Source organism: Sarcophilus harrisii, chromosome 1 (assembly GCF_902635505.1).
Source record: "Sarcophilus harrisii chromosome 1, mSarHar1.11, whole genome shotgun sequence".
NCBI classification, from domain to species: domain Eukaryota; kingdom Metazoa; phylum Chordata; class Mammalia; order Dasyuromorphia; family Dasyuridae; genus Sarcophilus; species Sarcophilus harrisii.
In genome coordinates, this window is record NC_045426.1 from 679,485,098 (window position 1) to 679,511,326 (window position 26,229).

General features: G+C 34.2%; 1 protein-coding gene across 1 annotated transcript in view; it reads left to right on the top strand.

Moving 5' to 3' along the window:
- TMEM132D (transmembrane protein 132D) overlaps positions 1-26,229 on the top strand; it is a 910,611-nt gene that overhangs the window by 388,208 nt on the left and 496,174 nt on the right. The window contains exon 3 of the mRNA XM_003760941.2: positions 19,260-19,391. Within this exon, the coding sequence (XP_003760989.1) occupies positions 19,260-19,391 (132 nt within the window). The remainder of the gene's footprint in view (positions 1-19,259; positions 19,392-26,229) is intronic.

Below are 26,229 nucleotides of genomic sequence, written 5' to 3' on the forward strand. Positions count from 1 at the left end.
TTTCATAATGTTCTCTAGTTCTTCTTTGGTCATAAATTCCTCCCTTCTCCAAAGATCTGATAGATAAATTATCCTTTCTTTTCGTAATTTGTTAAGGGTATCATCCTTTATGCCCAAATCATGTATCTGATTTGTCCTTATTTTGGAATGAGGTATAAGATACATATATATATATATATATATATATATATATATATATATATACTTATATTGTATTTAATTTGTACTTTAACATATTTAACATGTATTGGTCATCCTGCCATCTAGGGGAGAGGGTGGGGGGAAGGAGGGGAAAAAAATGAAACAAAAGATTTGGCAATTGTCAATGCTGTAAAATTACCCATACATATAACTTGTAAATAAAAAGTTATAATTAAAAAAATAAATAATAAAAAAAGATATAGGTCTATGCTGACTTTCTGATGTATTGTCAGTTTTCCCAACAATTTTTTGTCATTTAAGTGAGTTCGTATTCCAGAAGCTGGAGTTTGGAGATTTATCAAATACAAGATTGCTATAGCCTTGATTATTGTGTCATGTTTATCTAATGTATTCCATTGATCCATCACTCTATTTCTTAGCCTGCACCAAATGGTTTTGATAACTGCTGTTTTATAATATAGTTTTAAGTTTGGTACTGCTAAGCCACCATACTTTGTATTCTTTTCACCAATTCCCTTAATATTCTTGACCTTTTGTTCTTCCAGATGAATTTTGTAACCATTTTTTTTTCTAGTTCTATAAAATAATTTTTGGCAGTTTAATTGGTCTGGCACTGAACAAGTAGAGTAATTTAGACCTGAGCCTAGCCAAGAACAATTCATATTTTTCCAATCGTTTAGATCTGATTTTATTTGTGTAAGAAGTATTTTGTAATTGTGTTCATATAGTTCTTGAGTTTGTCTTGGCAGATAGACCCCTAAATCTTTTATTTTGTTTAAAGTTATTTTAAGTGGAATTTATCTCTGACTAATAGGCTTTGTCAGTAATATATAGAAATGGTGATGATATGTGGGGGGTTATTTTACATCATGTAACTTTGCTAAAGTTTTTAAATGTTTCCAGTAGGTTTTTGGATGATTTTCTAGGATTCTCTAAGTATGTCATTATATCATCTGCAAAGAGTAATAGTTTTATTTCCTCATTGCCTGTTCTAATTCCTTTAATTTCTTCAGCTTTTCTAGCTACTGCTTATTATTCTAAGGAAAACTCCCTTTATCCCTAGGCTCTCTAGTGTTTTTTTTTTAACAGGAATGAGTGCTGTATTTTGTCAAAAGCTTTTTCTGCATCTATTGAGATTATCATATGATTTCTGTTGGTTTTCTTATTGATATGGTTGATTATGGTAATAGTTTTCCTGATTTTGAACAAGCCCTGCATTCCTGGTATAAATCCCATTTGATCATAGTATATTATCCTGCTGATAAATTGTTGTAATCGCTTTGCTAATATTTTTTGCATCAATATTCACTAGGGAAATTGGTCTGTAATGTTCTTTGTCTATTTTGGTTTTCTGGTTATGTATCAGTACTGTATTTGTATTATAGAAGGAATTTGGCAGTATTCATTTTTTACTTATTTTTGGAAATAGTTTACATAGTATTGGAATTAATTGTTCTTTAAATGTTTTGTAAAATTCACTTGTCAATCTGTTTGGCCCTCGAGATTTTTTTCTTAGGGAGTTCATTCATTAATGGCTTGTTCAATTTCTTTTTTCTAAAATGGTACTATTTGAGTATTTTATTTCCTCTTCTGTCCTGGGCAATTTAAATTTGTGTAAATATTCATACATTTCAATTATATTGTCTGACTTGCTGCCATTGAGTTGGGCAAAATAGCTCTTAATTATTGCTTTAATTTCTTTTTTCATTGATGGTAAGTTCACCTTTTTCACTTTTGATGCTGGTGATTTTTTTTTCTTTCCTTTTTCTGATCAAATTAAGCAAAGGTTTATCTATTTTGTTAGTTTTTTTTCATAAAACCAAGTCTTAATTTCATTTATTAGTTCAATAGTTTTCTTAGTTTCTATTTTATTAATCTCTCCTTTGAGTTTCAAAATTTCTAATTTGGCATTTAATTGGGGGTTTTTAATTTGTTTTTTTCTAGCTTTTTTAGTTACATGCCTAATTTGTTGATCTCCTCTTTCTCAATTTTATTTATTTAGCTATTTAGAGATATAAAATTCCCCCTAAAAACTGCTTTGACTGCATCTCATAGGTTTTGGTATGTTGTCTCATTATTGTCATTTTCTTGCATGAAATTATGGATTGTTTCTATAATTTGTTGTGTGACCCACTCTTTCTTTATAATTAGATTATTTATTTTCCAATTGGTTTTTTAGTCTATCTTTCCTTGGCCCTGTATTGAATATAATTTTTATTTCATTGTGGTCTAAAAAGGAAGCATTTATTATTTCTGTCTTTTTGCATTTGATCGTGAGGCTTTTGTGCCCTAATACATGGTCAGTTTTTGTGAGGTGCCATTTACTGCGGGAAAAAGGTGCATTCCTTTCTGTTCCTATTCAATTTTCTCCAGAAGTCCATCATAGCTAGGTTTTTAAGGATCCTATTAACCTCCCTAGTTACTTTCTTGTTTATTTTGTATTACATTTGTCTGATTCTGTGAGGAGAAGGTTGGGTTTCCCCCCACTACAATAGTTTTGCTGTCTATTTCTTCCTGTAACTAGCTTAAAACATTCTCTAGGAATTCTATCACTTGGTACATAAAATTTAATATTATTACTACTTCATTATTTATGGCATCTTTTATCAAAGTATACTTCCCCTCCTTATCTCTTTTAATATGATCTACTTTTTATAGCTTTTTATTGACACAACATATGCATGGGTAATTTTTCAGCATTGACCCTTGTAATCACTTCTGTTCCAATTTATTCCTTCTTTCCCTACATCCTCTCTCCTAAATGGCAGGCAGTCTCATACATGTTAAACATGTTAAAATATATCTTAAATAAAATACATGTGTACATATTTGTACAGTTCTCTTGTTATACAAGAAAAATTGGATTCAGAAAGGTAAAAATAACCTGGGAAGAAAAACAAAAATGCAAGTAGTCCACATTCATTTCCCAGTGTTCTTTCTCTGGATGTAGCTGGTTCTATTCATCATTGATCAATTGGAACTGAATTGGATCTTCTCTTTGCCAAAGATATCCACTTTCATCAGAATTTATCCTCATATAGTATTGTTGTTGAAGTGTATAATGATCTCCTGGTTCTGCTCATTTCACTTGGCTTCAGTTCATGTAAGTCTCTCCAAGCCTCTCTGTATTCATCTTGCTGGCTGTTTCTTACAGAACAATAATATTCCATAATATTAATATGCCACAATTTATCCAGCCATTCTCCAACTGATGGGCTAATACGATCTATTTTTAGTTTTGCTTTATCTAAGATCAGAATTGCTACCCCTGCTTGTTTTACTTCACCTGAAGCATGACAATTTCTGTTCCAGCCTTTTACCTTTACTCTGTATCTGTCTCTCTGTGACAAATGTGTTTCTTGTAAACAATATATTTTAGGATTCTGTTTTTATTTTAAATCCACTCTGCTATTTGCTTCCATTTGATGGAAGATTTCATCCCATTCACATTCACAGTTATTATTACCAGCTCTGTATTTCCCTCCCTCCCATTTTCTCTCCTGTATATACTTTTGTTCTCTCTTTCCACCCTGTCCTTAGTCCTTTGTTTTTTTTTTAACCCTCCCTTCTTCTCTTAGTAATATTTTTACCCCACTCTACTTACTACCTTATCTCCTATCAATCCTTCCTTCCTTCTCTTACCTTTTTCCTTAGTGTTTCTGCCTTCCATTCTATCCTGTTTTTCCCTTTTATTTTCCTATTTCTCTTCCTACTTCATTATGATAAAATAAATTTTTATACTCAACTGAATGATTAAATAAATCCTTCTTAAAGCCAAAACTAAAGATTAAGTTTCAGACAATATTCATCCCCCTCCCTTTTTCCTCTCCATTGTAATAGGTGTTTTGCACCTCTTCATATGAACTAATTGTTCCATTATACCTCTTCTTTCCTCTTTTTCTAGTACAGATTTTTTCCCACCCCTTAATATCTTTTTCTTTGATGTCAACTCATTAGGGTCCATTCACAACCATGAATGGTTAGTCCATTGTCTTCCCCAGTGACAGATACGGTTCTCAAGAATTACAGATATTGTTTTCATATTCAGGGATATAAACAATTTAACATTTAAATATTAGTATATTTATATTTTAACAAAATAAAATATAAAACACAGGTCAGTGACTATGGCCAGTGTTTTATATTACTTTCATTTACCAATATATTATCCCATGTTCAGTAAGTGTCTAAGGCCAGAATTTAACTCAGGAGAAAGAATCATCTGTAGTCCAGGCATGGCATTCCATTCATTGTATTTCCTAGCTACCCTCTAAGAAGTCATAGCATAGACATAAAACTTTCAATACAACCTTAGTTTTCAAGGACATTGTGATGGTTGCTTTCTGTATTATTCTTCTGGTTATATTTTCTCTGCTATATATAAGTTCATCAAAGTCTACCCATGTTTCTCTGAATATCTTATGCTATTAATTTCTTACTACACAACCCCTTTCCATTAATGCAAAGACCTCAGTTTGTTTGGTCAATTCCCAACTGATGGCTCTATACATGTTTTTTTCCTCTGACTTCATTCTTTGCATGTATTTTTTAAAAATCTATTTTATATGTATGTATATGTTCCTATGAGAGAGCATAAGCTCCTTGAAGGCAAGAACTATTTTATTTTATCTTCATATCTCCAGTATTCAGCACAAAGCCTGAGTTTAGGTATTTAACAAATGCCTGTTGATCCATTAATTAACTTATTACATTCTACTTTGTATGCTCAATTGTTCAGACAAAAAAGAATTATTATGTACCTGTCATGTGCCAGGTACTGAGGATACAAAGGCAATTGAAATAGCCTCTGCCTTCAAGGTGCTTACATACAGTCAAGGAAGATTCTCAATAGAGAAAGAGATAAATGAGAGAGATGACAAAGAGATGGATGAAAGATACATGAAAATAGAATAATGAAGAGATGATAAAAAGAGAGAAAATAAAGAAAAAAATAAAGAATACAATAGAAATAGATAGCTTACTTGCTATGTGAGAGAGAACATGGATAATATATTGGGAAATGAAGGTGATATCAAAACAAAAGGTATTAATATAATTTTAGGTGAAAAAAGCATACTGGATTTGAGAGAGATGTGTGCATATATGCATACTCTCAAGTATATAAAAATAAATACATAGCTATAAGATAATTGGAGAGTAGTACCATCAACTGGGGTGGATAAAACTATAATATTTTTCATATATTTTTATAATATACAATGCATTATAATGCATTACTTTTTAGTTTTTACATTATGACTATAAAAAAGACTTAGGAGATATATAGATCAAAGAATTAAATTTTTTAAAATTTTCTAATGCTTCCTGTTTCTATCTTATTTTCCTTATTAGGCAATAGAATAAATTGTAGTGTCTAAAGGAAAGGGAGTATTATTTTACCATAAGAAATCAAAGATAGGAAAGATCTAAGGAGTGCCAAGCACTGTATTAGGTTGTGGGAATACAAGTACAAAGAATGGTGTGGTCCCAACTCTTGATGAGCTGACATCCTAACTTTCTAAGTCTTATTTAATCTGATGCATCCTTTTAGAGTAGAGTTTACCTTTGGTTTTGCAGCACTATTAGAACACAGACTCTGGCAGTCCTTTCTAAATGGGGAAAAGCTTCAAGTGCAATACAGTGAAGGACTATATATTTGCCTTTGAAGAATCAGCATTATTACATTCAGAAGGGCTCTTTACTATATTGGCCATGAGGTAATGCATTTTCAGTCTCAGTGACATCTAATGACTGTTTTCTACAATGCAGATAAGTTACAATCTGTATAAATAGGAGAAGGACCCATATCTCCGTCCACAAATGCTTGAAGTATTGAATTATGATAATTCACATTTTTACAATACTTTAAGGTATATAAAAAAGTTTTCCTTGCAACAATTCAATAAAGTATATTGTACAAGTAGAATTTAACCTGCATCTTATGGATGAGGGAATTAACTTGGAGAGGTATAATGTCAATAACAATAATAATAGCATTTCTACAGTGCTTCAAGGTTTGCAAAGCAATATATATACACACATATATATATATAATATGTATATATATGTACACACACAATTGTATTTGTATTGATTCTCACAACAAACTGTGAGGCAAGTGGTATTATTATTCTCATTTTACAGATGAGGAAATTAAGGCTGAGAAAAATTAAATTAGCTCATAATCTAGTCTCTTCCTATCTTTCCAATCTTCTTATGCCTAATTCCTCACTACATATTTTTTGAACCAGTGACACTGATTGCTTCATGAACAAGACACTCCATCTCTTGACTTCAGGTATTTTCTCTGGCTGTCTCCCATCCCTGTCTTCTTAACTCTATTTACTAACCTCCTTGGCTTCCCTTAAGTTCCAGCTAAAACCCCATCTTTTCAGGAAGTCTTTCCCAGCTCTTCAGTTCTAATGCCTTCTCTCATTTAATTATTTCCTATTTATCCTGTTTATAGTTTATATATTTGTAGATTGTCTCCTTAATTTTATTGTAAACTCCTTAGGGAAACAATTCTTTTTAGCTCTTTTTTTCTATCCCCAGCACTTAGCATAGTACCTTTAAAATAGTAGGAACTTAATAACTATTAACTGATTGACTTGCTTAGAAAAATAGTATGTGCGTAATAATTGTTTATTAATTAATTGACCTGCCTGGGTTTACAAAACTAGTTAAGAGTCGGAGAGAGATTTGGAACCCAGATCCTCTGTCTCCAAATTCAACACTCTTTCCACTGTAGAGTTTAAAAGTTTTATATTGCTCAGGATCTGACAGCAAGCAGTCAGGAAGTGAATTTTAATCCTACTGTCTCATGTACAGTTATTTCTTCTGTTATTTTGTGTAACAGAGCTGCCCAATTCAAGGCCTTATGCCTGGAAACAACACAGTCTAGGTGACCTGAAGTAAATCAGAACATATGCAGAAAATATTTAGCCAGGAAATCACTTTTTTGTTTCTTTCCCAGAAATCCATCAAACATCTGTGTGTGCTGGTGGAGAAAGCCCAGAGGCCATATTTAATGAGCTGAAGTCCTGCTGACTCATCTAGGGCCCAATGGAAGAAAGAGAGCTCTATCAGCACAACCTGGTAGGGGCTGGAGCATGAGACCCTCATGGCTCCTTTGGTTGTACTTTATAGTCTTCATTGATTCAGCTCTTTTCTCCATTTGGAACCTCTGAACTGGGCTGGCTATTAGTCTCTTATCATCTGAAACCATTGCTTCTAGGGCATATTAGTCCAGTGTCTGTTTCCCAATCCAATGCTAAGGCCGACTAGCTAAGAAGAGCCTAGATCTGAGCCTTTCTTACTTAGTTTCCCTTCCATTTTTATTCCTTCTGCCTTTTATGGGGGCATTAAATCCTGCAGTTTTATCAGGGTGTAGAATACCTAATGTGAAAACTCTTCTCAGTTCTACAAAAGGGCAACTCATCAATAACTTAAAGTCTTTGAAAGTCACCAAGGACACTGAGAACTTATGTGGCTTGTCAATGGTCACATAGCTTGTATATATTATAGAAAGGGCCAGGATACTTAGACTTTCCGAATGCAAGGCTCATCTTATATCTTTTATTCCATATTACCTCTTACTGAGGGAAAACATTTTTTATTTTATTATTATCACTAATCACCCCTAACTTCTAATAGAATTCCATATGCATTTATTAAGCCTCTGCTATGTACTAAGATCCCTTGTAAAAGAATCATAGTTAAGTCAATGTTTCTTTTGTGAAATAACAGTTGGCCATATTTAACATTTTATGTCTTTTTCACTACCTGTAGTAGATTACTTCTTTAGGCAGGAGACATGCTTTACAGGCAGTTCTGTGAAGTCATGATTGTTCTCTTCATTACCATTCTGAAAATGTTATGTTGTTTTGTTTTCTATTTTTCTATATGCTGATCACTGTGCAAAATCTACTGGTTCTGCTTACTTTTCTTTGTGTCAGTTCATATAAGTCTTTCCAAGTTTCTCCAAATTCATAAATTCATCCATTTCTTTTGATATATAGTTTTATTTTATTACAGTTGTTATTGTTAATTCACTTCAGTCTTGTCTGACCTTCGTGAAATTATTTGGAGGGTCTCTCAGCAAAGTGACTTGCCCGTCACATGCTTAATAAATGGCTGAAGCCAGATTGGAACTCATGGATATGAATCTTCCTATTTCCAAGTCTAGTGCTATGAATCTGCCTGATATATCACAATTTCTAAGTGAACACATATTTCTTATGTAGTTCTTTGAAGATACAAAAAGTAGCACCCATGTACATGTATGCTGGTGTGCTGATAACTGTTTGACAACTAACTCTCAAAAATGTACTCATGACACATCTTTAAAAATATCATGAAATAAATTGATGAATGCTAAAGGAATAGTTCTATTTGTGTAGTCTGAATTAGAGATGGCCAATGAATAAAAACACAAAAATTTTGAAAAGGTTCTCATCATGTTGCTTGGGCCTCCCATGAAAGTTCATGGAGGACATGAGTAAGAGTTGCATGGGATGAGGGAAATGAATGGATTGAGTTGCCATTTTCCCAGTTGGAATATTCATGCCAGTAAGATAACAGACCAAGCAAAATTACATTATATCTTTCATTCAAACTATTTCCCAAAACTGAAATTGCAATCTAAACAATATCCCTTCTCATATCCTTACCTGTCTTCCCTAGATCCCTTCAAGGCTCATTGCAAATCCCACCTTTGACAAGAAATGCTCTCTGCTCTACTCAACACTATTGTTAGTGTCTTTTCTCTGAGATTAAGATCTATTTACATTATTTATCTTTCTCTGTGTTATCTCCCCCATTAGAAAATAAGTTTCTTGAGAGCAGGGACTGTTTTGTTTTGCCTTCATTTTTATCTCCAATGCTTAACACAGTGCCTGACACATTATAAACATTTAATAAATATTTATTGATAGACCAAGTGATACAAAGTTTTTGTTTTGTTTTGTAAAAAAAATATGTATATAATGTATAAGAAAAGTAAGGCAGTAAGTGGGAGGGTATTTGTTAAAATTAATCTAGAAAAATGTGAAGTTAGGTCATAAATCTAGAACTAAAAAGAAACTTAGAGGTCATTGTTTTGTAGATGGGGAAACTGAAGCTTTGGATATATAAAGTGATTTATCCAATGTTATATATAGGTAATAAAAAGAATGAGGGGTTTAAATCTAGGTGCTCTGAGTTCAAATCCAGTACCCTTTCCACTGTATCATACTTTGGCTCAATCTGTTTGTCGTTGTCATGTAGGGAAATATGGGGACACAAGAGAGGTAGGGAAAGAGAGAGACAGAAACACACACAGAGAGACAGAGACAGAAAAGAGATATAGAGAAAAGAATATGAAGGAGAAGGAGAAGGAGGAGGAGAAGAAAGGACAGGAGGAAAAGAAGAAGAAGAAGGAGGAGGAGGAGGAGGAGGAGGAGGAGGACAGGGAGAGGGACAGTGATATGGATAAGGAGAGGGAGAGGGAGAAGGTGGGAAAGAAGGAGAAGAAGTTGAAAGGAAGAAGGAGAAAGAGAGAGTGAAAAAGGGAGATACAAGGAGACAGAAAGAGATAGAAAGAAAGGATAGATACAGAGGCAAAAGAGTAATGTGCTTGACACAGGAACACTATAAGAGTGTTATATTAGCTAGTTAATATAGCTAATATAATAGACAGTTTCCTACTTTAAGCCTTAGCTTAGAGAATATCTAAAGTCAAATTATGTATTCAAATTCAAATAGAAATTCAATGAATCTAAAAACACAATCCATCTGTAATGTGATTTCTAATAGCTAAGAGTTATTAACATGTACCTGCTCTTACCTGTTTCAAACCTTTTTCGGTTAGTGATCACTTAAGCCATCTCCTTTAAATTCAACATATACTAATGTTGTAAGGTCAAAAAGATAAGGAATAAAATCTTGGACTTTATTCATAGAAGCATTGTGTCCAAAATGAAGAAGACAGTAACTTTTCCTCTTCTTCCTCTCTACGAAGGATAGAATGTTCTGTCATGAATGTCACTAATAAAGAAAATAATAAATAGTTATTGTAATTGCTAGCATTTATATACTATATAATATGTATCAGGCATTACCCTAAGTACTTTACAATCTTATTTGATCCTGACAAGAAGCCTGAGAGATAGATGCTATTGTTATCTTCTTTTTTACATTTGAGGAAACTGAAGAGAGAGTAAGTGACATGTCTAAGGTCACTCAGTCTCTGAAGATGGATTTGAACTCAAGTTTTCCTGATTCCATCAGCTGCTCTCTATCCACTACACCTATTAGTGACAAGCTTCATAATTTTTATATGCCAGGCAACATGCTAACTCTTAGAGAATATGACCCTCCCCCCCAAAATATTCTCTGTCTTTGAGGAGCTTATTAAATGCTAGTGGAGATCTATAACCTGAACAGAACTAAGTAGCATATAAAAATAAAAAGTAAGTTCAAGAGAGAAAATTTTTTTTAATAATCAGGAGATCAGTAAAGTTTTTACTTTATAGGAACACATATATTTTACAAAATGCCAATGAAGAGCAAAAGTTTTCTGTCATGGGAGACATCTCATACAAAGAGGTAGAAGATGGAATGTTGGGTACAAAGAATGGCCAGTTTATGCTGTACAGGAAGGGGAGAAATGTGAAATAATGCTGGGGAGATAGTTGAGAGGCAAGTGGGGGGTTTAAAATGCTGAGGATCTTATATATTATATTACATGCAACAAGGAACCATCAATGTTTCTGAATGGAGGAAATGTCATGGTGAGAGACACACTTCAGAAATACCAATTTTGCCACTGGATAGAGCATAGATTAGAAGGCAAATCAAGTATAGCTTTATTGCAATAGTCCAGGTAAGCAGTAATGAGGCCAGAAACAGAAAAGAGACTGGAATGGAAAACAGGAGACAGATGCAAGAGGTGTTTCTGGGGAGAGAGTGTCATTCAAATTAGCAGGCAGATGTCCCGAGTTCAAATTCTAATTCTGTTTCTTTTCACTTGCATCACATTTAATAACAATAACAATAACAATGAAGATGGTGAAAACCTATACTTATATATTGATTTATTATATTAATACAAAATATTAAAAGTGAAAGAGGAAATATAATTTGCTCTTGAGGGATCCCTTCTATCTCTAAATTCATGATCTTGTGATTTTAGGTTGAATGGTCAAAACTTGAGACCTGATTGAATATAGGGTCTGAAAGAAACAGCAAAGTCAAGGAAGGCGCCAATGCTGCAAACCTGGCCAATGAGAACCATAGTGGTGCCATCAATTGAAATGGTGAAGATTGGTGGTTGGATGGATTTAGGTGAAAATATAATCCTGGTTTGATGTTTTGTACCTGAGATGTAGTAGTTAGACTACAGATAGTTGAAGTTCCACCATACAGTAAGATTCCAGGAATTGGTGAGGGTCCATTTGAGAAGTGGAGAATTGTCTCCTTGATCCTATGAGCCACAAGGGTGGCAAGAAGGAATAGTGGAATGATTCCGATTTTGTGATTCAGATTTCAAAATATAGTTTCTTGGATGTTCATCCTACTTGTATTATGGGGTAGAACACCTTCTCTCTAGAGCAAAGCTTCTAAAACTATTGATGGTGATCCCATATGGGATCAAATAACCAAATGTGGGAGAAATGCAAATTAAGACAACTCTGAGATACCACTACACACCTGTCAGACTGGCTAGAATGACAGGGAAAGATAATGCGGAATGTTGGAGGGGATGTGGGAAAACAGGGACACTAATACATTGTTGGTGGAACTGTGAATACATCCAACCATTCTGGAGAGCAATTTGGAACTATGCTCAAAAAGTTATCAAACTGAGCATACCCTTTGATCCAGCAGTGTTACTACTGGGCTTATATCCCAAAGAGATCATAAAAAAGGGAAAGGGACCTGTATGTGCATGAATGTTTGTGGCAGCCCTCTTTGTAGCGGCCAGAAACTGGAAAGTTGAGCGGATGCCTATCAATTGGAGAATGGCAGAATAAATTGTGGTATATGAATATTATGGAATATTATTGTTCGGTAAGAAATGACCAGCAGGATGATTTCAGAAAGGCCTGGAGAGACTTACACGAACTGATGCTTCATGAAACAAGCAGGACCAGGAGATCATTATATACTTCAACCACAATACTACATGATGACCAATTCTGATGGACCTGGCCATCCTCAGCAATGAGATGAACCAAATCAGTTCCAATGGAGCAGTAATGAACTCAACCAGCTACGCCCAACGAAAGACCTTTCAGAGATGACTAAAAACTATTACATTGAATTCCCAATCTCTATATTTTTGCCCACCTGCATTTTGGATTTCCTTCATAGGCTAATTGTACAATATTTCAGAGTCTGATTCTTTTTGTACAGCAAAATAACGGTTTGGTCAAGTATACTTATGGTGTATCTAATTTATATTTTAATATATTTAACATCTACTGGTCATCCTGCCATCTGGGGGAGGGGCTGGGGGAAAGGAGGGGAAAAATTGGAACAAGAGGTTTGGCAATTGTCAATGCTGTAAAGTTACCCATACATATAACCTGTAAATAAAAGGCTATTAAAATTTTAAAAAAATAACCAAATGTGGGGCTAGCTCAAAATTTGGAAATAGTACAAAGTAACAAATATTCCACCAAGATTTAATTTGTATAAAAATAAACAAGCATGTCCATTTTATTAGTATGCAAATTTGCTTTCATCTTTAATAAGTTGTAACATTATATATATTTATTATCAGTATAGAGTGATATAACTTATAGTGAAATAACATGTAATATCACAATATACTTATAATAAATACATATGTTACTATTTGTTACATATATATATTTAATATATAACATATATTGATGTATATATATAATCATTAAATGTTTTGTTTATATATCTATTTTACCCAGCTATATATCTAGGATCATGTAAAAAGGGGTTGTAAATAGAAAAAGTTTAAGAAGCCCTGCTCTAGAGCATCTGTGACAAGTATATGCTGAATCATCACTTTAAAATGGAATAAGCCCCCTGAATGCTCAGGTTTTGTATTTACCCATCCATAGTATGTACATATTCTCTGGAGAAAATTATGGGGAGTTCTTTTGCACTAAGAAAGAAGCATTATTAAAATATAAGCTTAGAGTAAAGTTATCTTCTCTGGATTCAAGTGCTGTGTTTATCTCTGAGTAATGAAGCTGTCAGTATAACCTATATTTATTGCACCACAAGTAGGTTATAAAACTTCCATTAACAAATTTAACTAACTCACTTGTCATAAACAAAAAAAAAGAAAGAAAGAAAAAAAAAAGAAAAAGAAAAAGAAAAAAGAAAGGAAATTAACATTTCCCCAAAGCTAAATTGTGTGTGCTTTTATCACCAGCCTTAACCATTCACAGATTTTGTCACCTAGAGTTCAGAGGTCAGGAATACAGGTTTGTAGCTGGAAAGGACATTGGAAGACTTGATCGGGTCACCTCAGTTTACAGGTGATGAAACTGAGAAAGAAAGATAAAGTGATTCGTTAAAATATACCTATCCTACAGGGAAGGTCTACATCTCAGATTTCCATCACATGAGTGGTCCCACACCTAGTAGGGTAGATAACTATTTCTCTCCTTTGGTAACTAGGGGATAATTTTAACATTTTCAGTTTCTAATGGCATTGTTCACAACAATATACAGAGTCATTAAGAAGATAAGCCAAAATTTTAAGCTCATGTTCAATATCCTGTGATTCCAAATCTTTTCATGCTAGCAAGTTAGCATGTTGAAAATGCATTGGTTGATAAAACTGATTCCAATAATAAACTATTATAACCCAATCCAATTTAAAAAGACATTACATAATTCAATTCAATTCCACAAGCATATCTGAAGAGCTGACCACTTGCAAGGTACTTAACTGTATTAAATACTTGAGACAGAAAGGGAAAAATGAAGAACCTTGTATTCTAGAATAAAGAGGAGATGGGTAAATTAACAAACATAACACTTCTCTCAAAAGACTATCACATGGATAGTCCTAGACACCAGAGAGTGCTTAACTATTTTTCTTCTTAAGTTTCTAGGGGTAAGCCTAAGGCATTTTTAATTTTTAATGTTAAGGCTCACAAGTCTCTCTCCAAGGTGCTTCCATGGTATCCATTAATTATTTGATATTGATTTGCTTCTACAAAAGGATATGTGATAAGGCAGTATAACAAAGATAGAAGTTACTTTATTTTTAAATTCTATAAAGTTCACTTTTTCCCTTAGTACAGGTTTAATCTTTGGGGAGAAAATTCCCAGATTTAAAAGTTGTGAGTAATTCACATAGGAACTCATGGGGTAGCTAGGTGGCACAGAAGATAGAATGTGAGACTGGAATAAGGAAGATCTAAGTCCAAATTTGCCCTCAAACACATACTATCTATGTAACCATAGGCAATTCTGTCTCAGGTTCCTCAACTGCAAAATGGGGTAATAATAGCATCTGCCTCACAGAATTGGGAGATTATATTGAGATAATATTTGTAAAGCACTTAATTACAATTACTGATAGTAGGTACTTAAGAAATGTTTGTTACCTTCCACCTTCTCATAACCCTTTAAAACATTTTAACTTTTCATTCCATTTCTGGATAGTCATCTACTTCAAAATTTTCCATCAAGAGAAATGCTTCAGGAGGAGATTGCTTTTTTTTTTTAATTTTTGCAATGAAGATTGTAGTTGATTAATAATTGAAGGAGAGTAATAGCAGTAGTAACATTTCTCCGGATATAATGTAGATGCACATGGAACCTCTTTTCCCTTTCCCCCCCTAAACTTTTTTGGTATAGAATAAAAACCTCCTCAATCATCTTATACAAATCTGACATTGTGGCTTTCATATCCCCCCCCCAAAAAAAACAATAGAACCTTACTCCCATTCTAACACATTAACTTCCCATTTCCTCACCTTATTTCTCATAACTTTTTCTTTTTCCCTACCTCAGCAGTATGGAGATGGGGATATCCTTGCTCTTGCCATCTTCAATAATGTTCTATTTCCATATTCTGAAATTCCTTAATCTGATCACAATATGTTTTTAGTTCATTTCCTCTTCTGCCCTGAAATCTTGCACTGTCTTCATCTTCACCATGACCTTGAATTCTTGACTTTTTAATTTTTTTCCTAGAATATCATTCTTTAACTGACTGCATTAATCTTTCTTCTATATTGACACCAGATAAGTCATTTTAACTCTACAATGGCCTCTTCTTTTGAATATCTTGATCTTATCCCATCAATGACCTTGCCCTGCGAAACCTGAGCCTTGAAATATTCTCACAACTGATTTCCTTCATTCTTTCTTAGATGATGCTGAACAAAGCTGGAGAAAACTGTGCTGAATGAAGCCACCACAAATTGAGTATACATAATTTCAAATGGGCCCTCACCTCAGCAAGGCAACCCTTTTGTTCCTCCCTAATTGATTCACCATCCCACTCACGGTAGCAGTTATTTCAAACCATTTTTATTCCCCTCCAAACCTCTTATGAATCCTTCTCTCCTTTCCCTTTCAGATGATAACTTTGCCTAATAATTAACTGGAAAAAACCGAACCATTCCCTCAGAGCTCCCTCTTTCCTTTTCCTCCTTATTTTATTACCTAGGTGCCCTTTGCCACTATCTTCTGAAATTTTATGTCATATGAAGTAGTGATCATTCTGGTCAAGCAAATCCTTCTTCATGCTTAAGTGATTCTTCTTCAATAAATTTCCCCTTCTCTTATTCCCACACTCTTATTTACCCTCACATTCTCATTTACCTTGTCTACTGGCTGCTCCCCTACTGCCTACAAACATGCTTCTGCGTCTCCTATTTTTAAAAACAAAAACAAAAACAAAAAAAAACCCAAACCTTTATTTGTCTGTCCACTTTTGTTATCCTCCTTTTTGTGGCTAATTTCCTTAAAAAGCCTGAAATTCCTTGAAAAACCCTTCTATAATTGATGTTTCCACTTCTTTTCTTCTCATTCTTCTCTTAATCCCCTATAGTCTAATAACTCATCATTTCATCTTGTTTCATCCTTCAAAATGTAAACTCTTCCAGGACAAGAACTGCCTTTTGCTTTTCTTTGTATCCCTAGCACTTAGCACATTGCCTGCAATATAGTAGGTGCTTTATAAATGCTTATTAACTGAATAACATGGTAAGAAGTAAAAAAAAAATATAAAATAAAATACCATATGTTTTGCTAGTAGATTCCAGTTTCATTGAGCTAATTAATTCCTTTAGAACAAAAAACTCTGAATAGATTATAATAGACAGACACAGCTTCAGCTATAAGCAGAGGTCTTTTACCCAAATATTATTAAATATTTTAATGTCCTCATTCTTTGAATTTTATTCCAGCTTCTAATTTATACATTAAGAAAATTTCTCTCCCTTCTCTTTTCTTTCCTTCTTTCCCTCCCTTTTTCCCTACTCCCTCCCTATCTCTCTGTATCTCCCTCCCTCATTTCCTCCATCCTTTTTTCCTTCCTTCCTTGTTTCCTTCTTTTTTTTTTAATTCTGCCTACTTTGTCTTTACGTTTCTGCGTTTCTCTCTAAGTGTCTCTCTGTATCTCCCTCTCTCCCCTTCTCTCTCTCTTCCCCCCTCTTTCTCCACCTCTCTCTTATTTCTCTCAGCAGTAAAACTCTGAATAAAAAAAAAACAATGATGTTCCTTGGGAACAGATAATGAACTCTACTCCTCTCACCCCTGTATATGCTTGCACAATAAAGCAGACTGTCATGGACATTGTCAGATGTGGTCATTGTGTTGATTAGTTTACTTACCTATTTTTGGTTATAAATAGAGTTTATTTGGGGTTAGTTTTGATGAGGAGGGAGGAATTATATTCTTGATATAAAAAGGTATCTATAAAATTATTTTTCAAAAAACTTTTTTCTTGAGGTGGCAGAAGGCCTTGTAACTGGTATTATCATTTGAGTTTTTTTTAAATGTTCTACACATTCCCCTTGATAGTGTAATTAAAGACTTGTCAAAATGATGGATGGATACCTTCTAGCTGTAATGTTCTATGATTCTATCTAAGGGACTCTAACTGTAATCAAACTATTATCATCTGAAAAGCCCGCGTATAGAGATAGAACACTGGACTTGGAGGCAAGTAACTGGGGTTCTAATTTTTACTGGTATTTGTTTTTCCTAGTAAATTTATTTATTTTTATTAATACAAATTGCTTTACGAATCATGTCAGGAGAGAAAAATAAGAGCAAAAGGAGAAAACTATGGGAGAAATAAAAAAAAAAACAGAAAAGAGAAGTGAATATAGCATGTGTTGATTTACATTCACTATCCTTAGCTCTTTTTCTGGATGCAGATGACATTTTCTGTCCAAAGTCTATAGGGATTGTTTTGAATCACTGAACCACTGAGAAGAATTGAGTCTTTCATAGTTGTTCATCCTACATTCTTGCTGTTATTGTGTCCAATGTATTCCTGGTTCTGTTTGTTTCACTCAGCATCAGTTCATGTAAATGTTTTCAGGTCTTTCTAAAATCAGCTTGTTCATCAATTTTTACAGAACAATAATATCCATTACCTTCATATAACTAAAACTTGTTCAGCCATTTCCTAATTGATGATCATCTACTTATTTTCCAGTTCTTTGCTACCACAAAAAGAACTGCTACAAACATTTTTACACATGTGGGTCCTTTCCCCTACTTTAATGATTTCCTTGGGATACAGACATAGTAATGGTACTGCTGGGTCAAAGGGTATTCACAGCTTCATGGCTCTTTGGACATAATTCCAGGTTGCTCTCCAGAATGGTTGGATCATTTCACAACTCCACCAACAATGCATTAGAGCCCCAGTTTTTCCACATCCCCTCCAGCATTTATCATTATCTTTTCCTATCATTTTAGCCAATGTGAGAGGTGTGTAGTAGTACCTCAGACTTGTTTTAATTTGCAGTTCTCTAATCAATAGTGATTTAGAGCATTTTTCATGTAACTATAGATGGCTTTAATTTCCTCATCTGAAAATTATCTGTTCATATCCTTTGACCATTTATCAATTGGAGAATGATATGTATTCTTTTAAATGAGTTCTTGATATATATATATATATATACATATATATATATATATATGAGTCCTTTATCAGAAACACAAGTTGTAAAGTTTTCCACGCTTTATACTTTCCTTTTAATCTTGTCTCTGTTTGTTTTATTTGTGCAAAACCTTTTTAATTTAAGGTAATCAAAGTTGTCCATTTTGCCTTTCATAATGTTCTCTAGTTCTTCTTTGGTCATAAATTCCTGCCTTCTTCAAAGATCTAATAGTTAAATTATCCCTTGTTAGCCTAATTTGTTTATGGTATCATCCTTTATGCCCAAATCATGTATTAATTTTGACACTATTTTGGTATGAGGTATGAGATGTAGGTCTATGCCGAGTTTCTAAAATATTATCTCCTCCTACTAGTATTTATTAATTGTAAGATCTATGGTAATTCATATTATTCTTCAAGGCCCAAGTTTCACTCCCATCAGTTAGAAACAATAACATTTCTGCATCTGTTCTTGAGGCAACTGGTAGCACAGTAGTGGAAAAAGCCCCAGTGCCTAGAGACAGGTGGACTTAGATTCAAATCTAGCTTCAGACTCTTACTAGCTCTTGGCCAAGACACTTAGCCTAAGCTTGCTCATCTGTAAAATAGGAATAATAATAATAGCATCAAATTCCAGAGTTGCTGTGAGGATCAAATGACATAATATTTGTCAAGTTCTTTTCAACTTAAAACACAAAATGCTAGTTATATTTTGCCCCTCCCCCCTTTATAAATAAGAAAATTGAGCCTCAGAGAGTAAGTACTTGGTCCAAGTCCATACAACTAGTTAAGTCTTAGCAGCATGATTTAAACCAAGTCTTTTTGACTCCATATCAAACTTCCTTACACTTTGTGAAGCTTTAATATCTGGCTTGTATGTACCTGTTTCTGTCCTGCATCCATAGTCAGTGAGGTTTAATATCATTGCAGCATAAGAAGTTTCCAACAGGTCTGTTTCATCTCATAAATATACCTATTTCCTCCCCAACAGGGCAAAGGTAAAGAAAGGTGTGAATATTATTGGTGTTCGAGCCAGCAACCCACACATATGGGATGTTAAAGAGAGTGTGGATTATACAGGGAAATATGTATGTCAGAGAAAATCTACTACTTCTGAGAACAGGTAAGACCCGATTGGAATCATGCTCATTTAAATCAACTGATATTTCCTTTGTCTCCTTTCTCTCCCTTTTCTTTGCTGGATCCTATCCAAATGTCCATTTTTATCAAAGTATACTTTTCTCCTCTGGTGATAATTCAAAAGCATAGAGATAAAATGGATAATCTCCTACATTTAGCAAGGATGAGCTATTATTCACAGTAGACTTATTTTTTAAAAAAATGGAGGATAACTCTTGGGCCAGAGCTCCATTCCATGTGTAATCCTAAGGATTCTTTCATGTTCAATGGGCTTTATGTTGTCCTAAGGAGCCCTTTTATTTGATACAATTGCTATTTCAATCCATTTCATTTATGGCAGACTACAAGGTATCTGAGCATCTCTCCTACAGGTAATCAAACAGAGTAAAACAAAAACTAAAACAAAAGTCAAACATATGTGGTTATAGCTACTGTTTTAAAAAATCAGCTTGCAATTTAAGAATTCTAGATAAGGAAAATTGCATTGACCAGTGGAGACAAAGTTATTTAATAAATTACATTCATAGAGGATTTGTCAGGGGACACTGAGAAATGAACTGCATACCTACTTTTTATGCATCAAAGATATGACTTGAACTGAGAACTTCTTGATTCCTGGGTCAAGTCTTTCTTCAGTGGCAAAATGCCTTTTATAAGCAATGTTACCATATTTCTTATGTTACTATGATAAAATAAATAGAATTCTGGACTTGGATTCAGGAAGACCCTAGCAGAATCCTACCTCTGCAGGCTGATTTCAGAAAAGCCTGAAAAAACTTACATCAACTGATGCTAAGTGAAGTGAACAGAACCAAGAGAACATTGTATACAGTAACAAGATTATGTGATGATCACCTGGGATGGACGTGGCTCTTTTCAATGAATTCAACAAGGCATTTCCAGAGATTATGATGGGAAGTGCTATCTGCATCCAGAGAGAGAATTATGGAGAGTGAATGTGGATCAAAGCATAATATTTTCACCTGTTGTTTATTTTGCTTGTTTTTTTCCCTTTGTTATGATTTTTCCCCTTTAATTTGATTTTCTTGCAGCATGATGAATATTGAAATATTTTAGAAGAATTTTACATGTTTAACCTATATCAGATTAATTGCTGTTTTGGGAAGGAGAAAAATTTGGAACACAGGTGAATGTTGAAAGGTATCTTTGCATGTATTTGAAAAAAATAAATACTATTGAAATTTTTTTAAAAGAAAAAAAAGAATCCTAGCTCTGCCATTTACTTCCCATGTCATAAGAAACAACCCACTTAATTTCTTAAGAGCCTCAGTTTCCTCATTTGTAAAAGGTGGGTTTGGACTAGATGGCTTATAGTATGTCTTCCAGCACTATGATGCTACTTTTATTACCCTGGATGATTCAATTAATCTTTAATGCACATGGAGAAAATCCCTTAAGGCCATAATTGCAATCAACAAACATTTATTAATAATCTTCTATGTGCTCTATGTGTGTAGCATGTGTACAAATAAATCAATGTCAGATTTATGGTTTGAGGAAGGAGAAAACACAGTTATGAGGTGGAAAGAGGGACCACAGAGATCTAGAACACTTTACAGCTGTGTGACCATGGACAAGTTAGGTAATCCTGTTTGCCTCAATTTTCTCATTTGTAAAATGAGTTGGAGCAGGAAATGACTGACTACTCCAGTATTTTTGCCAAGAAAATCTCAAAAGGAGTCAGGAAGTGTCAGACATAACTGGAAAATGACTGAAAAACAATGTGCCAGTCACTGAATTAAGCTGGCTAGTCTCTTAGACAGTTCTATGTCCAAAATCATTTTACAGAGGAAGAAACTGAGACCCAGAGAGGTTATATGACTAGCCAAAGACACATAGGTAGCAAGTGACAGAACCTGGCCTTGAACCTAGGTCCTCAGAATCCAAATTTAATTCTTTTCACACCAATATAATTCTCCATCACCTGAATCATGGATGAGCTGTTATGTGCATGGGGAGGTCCGGTTCTCACACTGGAAATTCCCAATGCTACTGAAATTGGAGTGTGAAATGTGTGTTTGTGTGCCAAGATTTGTTGAAAATACACTACTTATCACCTACCATGGGGAATAGAGAGGGGATTTTGATTCACTCTCTATAGAAATAAAAGCTCTACCACATCTCTATTACCTATGAAGCTACTTGATAAATGGTGTTGTCAAGGTACCTAATAAATATCTAGCCTAACTATGATTGAACCCATGAACCTCACTGCCTCCCAGATGCCTAGTTGTGCTCCTCAGGGAACATGCAGACGCTGCCAGAGTCAAAGTCTCCAAGATGGAGTCAATGTGACGAGATTGTAGAAATAGCTTTCTGCATCTTGTAGGGTAAGATTTCTCTAGACAACACAGACAATATAATTCTCTTCCTGAATTCTAATAGACTTTAAGCTGGAATATATCTGACTCCATCCTTCAGGAGGCACTGAAGAATAAAATAAATCATAGAGAAAGGAGGGAGGAGTGATCGTAAGTGGGGTTGGGGTGCTTTGTTTAACCTCGTCTTGTGATTATAACACAGGCTGTCAATGATAGGTTTCTTTGCAAATGGTGGGTTTAAGTATGAAACTTTCAATCAAAAATCAACCTATGAACATTTATGCTTTGAGGTGAGGGAGCAAGGAAGGTTATTACATACTGGGAGGATCAAAAACACTTCCTGAAGGAGATGGGCATTTTCCAATGTCGTTTGGAATGAAGGATAAAATTCCTAATTTGTCCAGATAGTTTATTTTAGCAATTTCTGGTTGTTTCTATTTCCTTCTAAAATCATTTAAAAGTTGAATAGCAAAGGGATGATCCCCAAAGGGAAGTAATCTACAATTTCATGAAAAAAGAGCTAACTTTGGAATGTAAGGAAATGAGATCATATCTTAGTTCTGTTATATCCTGCCTGTTTGAGATTTTGGGAAAGTCATGATGAGCCTCAGATGGTTGGATTAGATGGTTTTAAAGGCTCTTTTCACTGATATAAAAACATTTGGGTTTAAATCTTGCTTTTGATGCTTACTAACTCTGTGACCCAGAGCAAGTCATATAATCTCATTGGATCTCAGTTTGCTCCATCTAAAAAAACCAGTAGAAGAAGGAGGTTAACTCTGATGGCCTCTAAGATTGCCAAAACCCTCTGAGTATAATATGCTATAGTTTCTACTATCAAACTGTGGATATTCTCCCTCCCCCCCCCCAGTCTTGTTATCAGAATAGATTTAATTTCCTTATTACCTGAGTGTGATCACTTGTCTAAGTAATGGCTATATACTCTAGCCATTAAATTGCATAGTTTATTGACCCAATTTAATTAAACACATATACATTAAGAGCCTTTCATATGCCAGGTCTCATACTAACTGCTAGGGATTCAAAGAAAGAAATAAAATAGTTCCTACCCTCAAGAGGCTTACATTCCACTGAGGAGAATGTAGCATGTATACAAATAAATCAATGCCAGATTTATGGTTTGAGGAAGGAGAAAACATTTATAGTTATGAGGTGGACAGAGATCTAGAACAGATTTGCTTGAATTGTACCCTCTTTTCTGAATTAACTCTTTCAGACCTTGAGAGTATAGGAGTTAAGATCTGTTGAAACAGCATCCAGTGATGTCTTCCTGTCTTTTGGAAGCCAGCACTCACTTTCAGACTAAAGAATAGTTCCAAGTAACATCTACAGAGATGCATTTAGAGGTAGAGAAAGGTTATCTTATCCAGGACTTCTTAAATTTTTTTCCACTCACAACTACTTTTTCCCAAGAAATGTTTATACAACCCCAAGTATATAGGTATATAAAATAGGTATACAAATAAAATACTTACTGATAATAAATCATAATTTTGTGACCTCCCACATTCAGTTATAAGACCTCCTTGTGGGCCATGACCTACAATTTAAAAAGTTTTCATCTAAACAAATAGCTTTGTTTTCAAAAAGAATTTCAGGGACAGAGAAATGAGCCTATGATTTGCCAAATTGATTCATATTGTATGTAGTGGAGATGGGACTCAAGCTGAGAATTGAATCCTGACTCTGAATTGAAGGTTTGTTCTACTAATCAATAAATCAATTAATGTACATTTTTAAAATCATTTCCCATATTTTAGACATTTTCAAAGGACACAAAGACAAAGGCAAAGCAGATCTTGCATTCATGGAACTCACATTCTGCTGAGTTTACCATGGAATCACCCACAGGATAGGCTGTAACCCTTTCATTATATATCAAGCATAATTAAATGTTCAATTAAATTCATCAAATAATTATTAACTACCTATCATGTATATGGAATTGTATAGGGGAAAGAGCATTGACTCCTGAGTCAGAGGATTTTATATTCAAATTCTATCTCTTACTAAATGTGTCAGTCAGTCAACAAGCATTTGTTAAGTGCCTACTATTTGTCAAATACTGCTAAGCACTGAAGACAGAAAGGCAAAATTCCTCAGAGAAGTTCATATTATAATGAGAGAAATGATTGTTAATAATCAATATCTTAGGGATATTCAGGCTCCTCTTTTTCTAAATCCATTATTTTAAAATTTTCTATTTTCTTGAAGGAGAGGAGGATAATGGATGTGATGTCGATCAAAGCTTTTGAAAAAATATAAGAAGATAATTAAGGAGAGAACATTGAGGGGCACCCCCATTTAGTGAGAATAACCTGGACTCAGATCCAGCAAAAAAGATTGAGAACAGAAAGAAGGAGAACCAAAAGAGAGCAGTGTCATGAAACCTAGAGAAGGTAAAAAATATCCAAGAGAAAAGGATGATCAAGAGGATCCGTAGCTTTAAAGAGGTTAAGAAGGCTAAAAGATATCATCTGTATTTGACAATTAATAACATGTGAGAGGACAGTTTCACGTGAATGATGAGGACAGTTTGCATAGGGATTGGGAAGGAGGAAAAGGAGAGGAAGTAAAGGTTTAGATGATTGTTTTCTCACAAAAATAGGTGATAAGAGCATAATGGATAACAAGTAGGGTTGTGAAGTGTTTTAAATTTAAAAAATGGTAGAGATTGTCTATAGGCACCAGGGAAACAAGCAGAAGACAGGGAAGGATTGATATAAATAAGTTAGTGAATTGATTCAGGTATCATTAAACAGTTGCCTTGCTGCAGTATGGACCCAGCTGAAATGATTCAACTTTGTATTTATACAACCAGAGGAGTTTCACAATTTTCTGCAGCTCTTTCAACAATATAAGAAGGGGCAGGAAAGTAGCAGGTTGGGGTTTGGTGAGACATGATTGGCAATAAAATAAAGAAGCAAGGAGCTGAAATTTGGAGGAAAGTATAGAGCTAAATTGATTCACCAAAAGTTGAGTTATGGAAACAGTCAATAAACATTCAAGTGCTTCTATATGTTAGCTACTGTCCCTTTGTACAGCTGGGCTGAGAAAGAACTGAGTAGGGGTAGAAGGACTGTAGTCAGGGTTAGAATAGAGAACAAAATTAGATATGGTAGATAAAAAGGAAAATGAAATGAACAAAGGATTAGTCACATCAAGCAATTTCATAGCTCGTGATCATAGACAGTGAGGTGGCAAAGTGGATAGAGCATCGGGCTTAAAATCAGGAGGACTCATCTTCACAAGTTTAAATCCAGCCTGGACACTTATTAACACTGTGACTTTGAGGAACTTAATTTACCCTCTCTACCTCAGTTTCCTCTTCTATAAAATGAGTTGGAGAAGGAAACAACAAACCATTCTAGTGGTTTTTGTCAAGAAATGGGGTCATGATGAAATGAATATTGCTGAAATAACTAAACAACACTAATATGATCATGGAAGTGGACATCTTCTTTGAGTTTCAATTTTCTTCTGAAAAATGAAAGGAATAGATTAGATAATCTTAGAAATCCCTTTCAATTCCATATTAGTCTATATTAGTGACAAAAGGACAAAAAAATAAAAAGAATAATTCTCTGCTCTTAAGAACCTTATATTCTATTGGGAGTTGGAGTAGGGCATAATAGTTAAGTCAAATCAGAGTATATATAATAAAAACAAATTTGGGGAGAGGGGAAAAGAGAGAAGAACTAACTATTCTCACAGAATCTGTTTATTCCTTCTACTACCAATCTTGATCTTGAACTTATAGAGATAAAATGCTTAATAGGATAGTAGATTTAATGAAGTATAATAGCTATTCATTAAATACCTACAGCATTCAAGATACCATGTTAGGTACCAAGGATACATTGATAAAAGTTCAATATTCCTTACCCTTAGGGAATGTACATCCTATTCAGGCTGAGGGTCAGTTTAACCACACACCAAAGGCTAAATATGTGAAAAATATGATAATTTTTGTTTAATACTTCATTCTTCCTCAAAGGGGTTTTGAGAAGGACTTATTCTCCAAAATCTTCTAGACATCCTTAAATCAATAATTCCTAAAGATGTATCAAAATGCCCTTATTACCAATCAGTACAAGGGAAAGAAAAGAGAGTAACAGAATTTTATATTATTTTTTCCTGCTTGGGGAATTAGAAGCCCTAAATATTCAGGCCCCATTGCTATATGGTTTAAATAAAATTTCCCCCTTCACTGGCCAATGGGATAAAATATAAATTCCTTAATTTGACATTCCAGATTAAGCAACTTTCCCTTTTCAGCCTTATTTCAATTCTCTCAACAGGCACTCTATGGCTCAATTAAATTGTACTTTTCATTCTTTCTATACCTTGTCCTACTCACTCCAATTACCATGCATTTGCTTAGACTCTCTCCTGTGTTTGGAACACTGTCCCTCAACACTTGACGCCTTTTTTCTAGGTGTCTTTTGCTCAGATGTC